At 47.5% G+C, this 4,488-nt stretch overlaps 2 protein-coding genes across 2 annotated transcripts; both read right to left on the bottom strand.

The window, feature by feature from the left end:
- Nucleotides 1-895: 895 nt before the first annotated feature.
- On the bottom strand, nt 896-1,858 carry LOC117234673 (the record flags this gene model as incomplete). The annotated part of the gene is made up of 2 exons (XM_033496114.1): nt 1,200-1,858; nt 896-1,067 (listed from the first exon to the last, which is right to left on the bottom strand). Coding segments are annotated over exons 1-2 (829 nt in total), but the record flags the coding sequence as incomplete, so codon positions are not given.
- A 435-nt stretch (nt 1,859-2,293) lies between these two features.
- Nucleotides 2,294-4,090, bottom strand: LOC117234672. The gene is made up of 2 exons (XM_033496113.1): nt 2,514-4,090; nt 2,294-2,315 (listed from the first exon to the last, which is right to left on the bottom strand). The coding sequence occupies exons 1-2, from the start codon at nt 4,088-4,090 to the stop codon at nt 2,294-2,296; spliced, it is 1,599 nt and encodes a 532-aa protein (XP_033352004.1).
- Between the last annotated feature and the right edge of the window lie 398 nt (nt 4,091-4,488).

Here is a 4,488-nt window from a genome sequence, read left to right as displayed (position 1 = left end):
CAACGGGTTACAACAGAAACACATCAACCCACTCAACGGGTTACAACAAAAACGCATCAACCCACTCAACGGGTTACAACAATAGCACATAAAACCACTCGGTGTATTACTATGACCACAACGCAGTGTTAATGATCCTCTGAGGTCAGTGTACTTGCATCGTTATTATCACCGCCGTTGTCATCACCGCAGACGTCTAACTCAGCAGGGACGCAACCTTCTGGCATTTTCCTCAGTCTGTCGTGTCTGTCCTTATATGATCGTTTGCCGTCTAAGGTTTTTAGGGTATATCTATCTCCTTCCAAAATCTCGGCTATTACGAATGGACCCCTGAATTTCGGATCTAACTTCGTCTGGTTTCTTTCCTCGTTTTTACGTAACACGAAATCGCCAAGGTTGAACCTAACTATTTTAGCTTTGTTTTTGTCGAACCTATCCTTATCGTATTTGGCGCTTGCTTCTATATTCTTTATCGCCTGCTGTCTTACATGGGAGATATTTACCTCTCTTTCTTCGATACTGTCGGGTAGGGATAAGCTGTAGGGTCTCGCTGTTTTACCGATTAGTAGTTCCAACGGGCTTGACTTAGTCACGCGGTTGGTGGTACAATTTAAGGCCAGTTGTATTTCCCCGATCGCGTCTTGCCAGGACCGCCCGGTGGTTTCTATTGTTGTGAACATGTTTTTTAGCGTACTCATAATACGCTCTACCTGTCCGTTGGCCCTACTAGCTCCGGTCGCAATTAAATGGAGTTTAATGTGTTTATCTTGACAAAAGTCTCGAAATTCTTTGCCCGTGAAACATCTTCCCTGATCCGCTATTATCCGGCAGGGACTGCCGAACAAAAATATAGCGGACTTAAGCGCTTTAATGGTGTTAATGGAGTCTAACTTACGGGTATGGTGCAAGTATACGAACTTGGTGAAGGCGTCGACCAACACAATGACGTATTCCTTCGAATCGTTTTTACCGCTTAGTTTGCCCGTTATGTCCACATGAACCGTATGCCAAGGTATACTGGTCTTAGGTATGGGGTGTAGTTCGGCTTGTACTCTACCCGAACTTGCCTTTGAAACTCGACAAGCATGACAGTTCTCTACGAATTTGCGAACATACTTCGCCATTCCTTCGAACCAGTAATACTCGTACAGTTTTTCAAGCGTTTTATCCCAACCTAAGTGCATAATGGACTGGTGCACATGGTTAATAACGGACCACCTAAACCCTCTCGGAACGATGGGCAGGCAGAGAGTTCTACCTTTCCTCTGTATTTTACGATGAAGGGTGCCGGACTGTAACTCATACGTATTCGCGACGTCTTCCGCGAGCCCTTCGTTCTGTAATTTATCGACGATCTCGGAAATTTGTGGGTCGCGACGTTGTTCCGCTAGTAGCCAATCGTCGGAGATTTCGGTTAAGTTAATTTCTTTCTCTACGATTTTGCTGAACGTACTGCGATCCAAGTCTACGGGATTTCGCGAAAAGAAATCTACGTGGGCCATCCGTTTACCTTCCCGGTACCTAATGTCAAAGGTAAAAGTTTGCAGGTAAGCCCACCATCTGTAAACCCTGTCGTTCAAGTGTACCTTACTACTGGATGCTTTCAGGGAGTTGCAATCGGTGACAACGAGAAATTCTCGTCCGTGTAAATAATGACGGAAGTGCTTGACGGCGTTTACAACTGCTAACGTTTCCAATTCGTAGGAATGATACCTAGATTCCGCAGGGCTAGTCCTTTTGCTGTAATACTCCACTACTCGACTTTTTCCTTCGACCCTGTGCATTAGAATGGCTCCATATCCTTCCGAGCTAGCGTCCGTATGTAATTCTATGGGGTAATTGGGATCAAATATCATTAGCACCGGCGCGTCGGTCAGAACGGAAATTACCTTTTGTCTTATCTGTTTGTGCCTATCCGTCCAAGGTATATTCTTGTTACTCGAGGTAAGTGCGTACAGGGGTTTCATTACTTGTGAAAATTTGGGAATAAAGCTCCGGAAATAAGAGGCCAAACCTATGAATTGCCTAAGTTGTGTGACGGTCGACGGTGCAGGTAGAGAACTCAAGGCTTGTATTTTCCCCGGGTTTGGGCGGACTTCTCCGTTACGAATTACGTATCCCAAGTAGAGTACCGATGTCTTTAAAAAGGAGCATTTCGAAAAGTTAAAGGAGAATCCGGCTTTCACGAGGGTATCTAATACGGTGCTCACCCATTCTAGAGCTTGGTTTACTGAGTCGGCAATAATTAGGACGTCGTCCAAGTAAACAACAACGAACGAATACGCGAGGTCGCCTAAGGCGTTGAGAATGGCCCTCTGGAAAACGGATGGTGCATTTTTCAATCCGAACGGCATAGTCACGTACTCGTATTGCCCGTTGTAACGAACGCCGTATATTCCGTCGAATTAGGATGAATGGGAATTTGGTGGAATCCGCTGGCCATGTCCAGGCTAATGAAGTATCTCGCCTTCTGCAATCTCGCGATTTGGTCCGCGATGAGGGGTAGGGGATACCGGTCCGCGACCGTATTTTTATTTAATGCCCGAAAATCTACGCACAGTCTATCTGAGCCGTCTTTCTTCTTTACAAGTAAGATAGGGCTCGCGAACGGTGAGTTGCTCGGCCTCACGATTTTTGCTCTAATTAACTCGTCTATTCTCTCACGCACTATCCTACGCTCTTCTTCGCTAAGTCGGTAGGGACTTCTTTGCACGGTAACATTAGGATCGATTAACCGTATTTCCAACTGGCCCGTGCTTACGCGAGTACGTGGGAAGCCCGTAATGAATGAATCTTTGAATTTCTCGAGGACAGAAATTAACCGACTTTTATCATTACCAACCACGTCAGTGTCAACCGCATTGATATTGATCTCGTCCTCGGGGGTTTTACTACAGGCATTAATAGTCTTCGTTTTACAAATATCGACGCTATTCTGTGTAATAGTTACATCAAAACCCTGGCTTAAGATCTCGCGGCCAATCATGATATCATAATGCAGGTGACTATCGGCCAGAACGTGGAAGGTTATCTCCAATGTAAAACAGTTAATGCGTACCGTAGATAAGATCTGGGATGTACTCTTAACGCAGGTGTTTCCTATTCCTCGCATAACTACTATATCTGTCGTTCTTCTACCGGAGAATTTCGGAGCGACAGATTCTCTAATTAATGAGCACTCGGCTCCGGAATCGAAGTAAAATGGGAACGACTCACCCAGATGACTTAAACTACCGGCTGGGGAGTCCACCACGCAGGAGTTGACTTTACGCTCATCCTTGGGGCCTGGTCTACCGTCCCGTCGCGCCGGGCAGTTAGGTGCGATATGGCCTTCCGCTTTACACCTGTAGCAAACCGCCTTGGACGGTGCGGCCGGTCGGTTTCCTTCCTGGCGTCGTGCATCCCTCTGCTGTTCGTTCTGCATCTTCTTGCGGCAGTCCTTTATTCTGTGTCCGAGAGTACCACAGTAATGACACCTCGTCTGGTGGCCCGATAACTTGCGTCGCTTAGCTTCGGGTTCCGCCGGTGCATATCTCGGCGAAAATGTCGACTCTTCTTCGTAACAGAAGGGTCGCATTTCGCTCAGGAATTGGTCCTCCGTTCTGATATCGCTCGTGAGGGCCAATCGTTTAAGACGTTGGTCGTGTGGAATTAATATGTAGAGAGTGACAGCGTTAAGTATTTCGTCTAGCGTAGAATGTTGCCACCGCGTCTGCAGGAGGGAACGGACACGGCCGGCAAACGCCTCCGTGGATTCGCCCGCTCCCCGCGGTTCCCTGGATACCTTGATTAACGATGAGGACGTCGTCTCTCGGCCACCGAACTGTGTAAGGAATCGTTCCTTAATTTTAGGCCAAGTAACTTCTCCGTTTTCCGTCGTTCGCGCCAGCCAATGTGCTGCAGAACCCTGTAGAGAGTCACTTAAGGCAGAGTGTAGTGCGTCATCTCGCAGGGGGTTGTTCTGTAGGGCCCTACTAACAGCCGCGCACCACGCGGCTGGGTCGGCGCCTGCGACTTCTGGGTTAAAATGTGGTAATTTGGTGATTCCCGTATTTGGTCGTTGCATTAGCGTATGAATTAGGTTGTTCATGACAGCGACCTGCCCTTCCAGCGTTCGCAACCGTTCTGATCCCACTTCTGATGTCGGATCATCACTGGAAATGGGGTTGTGGGCGTCAAATGAATCTTCTCGAGGATTAGCCATTGATATGGTACACACAGGCGTAGTTTATTACAATGATAGAATTATTACAGTCTTAACAATTGATCACGGCGGTTCGGCACTCGCGACACTAGTGACGATGCTCTCGGGCTAAATAACGAATCCGCGGCCAACGGGACGACAACAGAACGTACTCACAAAGTCTAAGTCTGAGAATAATCACTGATCGCGAAGGCGTTACTCTTCGATCGATGAGATCGCGAGCGAGAATGCCTTTCCCGTCCCGATGATGCCACAGAGGAAAACTATAATGGGGTGTGTCTAAG

The sequence above is a fragment of the Bombus vosnesenskii genome, unplaced genomic scaffold (assembly GCF_011952255.1).
Source record: "Bombus vosnesenskii isolate JDL3184/JDL3185 unplaced genomic scaffold, Bvos_JDL3184-5_v1.1 scf7180000013307, whole genome shotgun sequence".
Taxonomy (NCBI): domain Eukaryota; kingdom Metazoa; phylum Arthropoda; class Insecta; order Hymenoptera; family Apidae; genus Bombus; species Bombus vosnesenskii.
The sequence above is the reverse complement of the archived record's forward strand: the minus strand, read 5'-3'. Positions and strand labels throughout refer to the sequence as shown.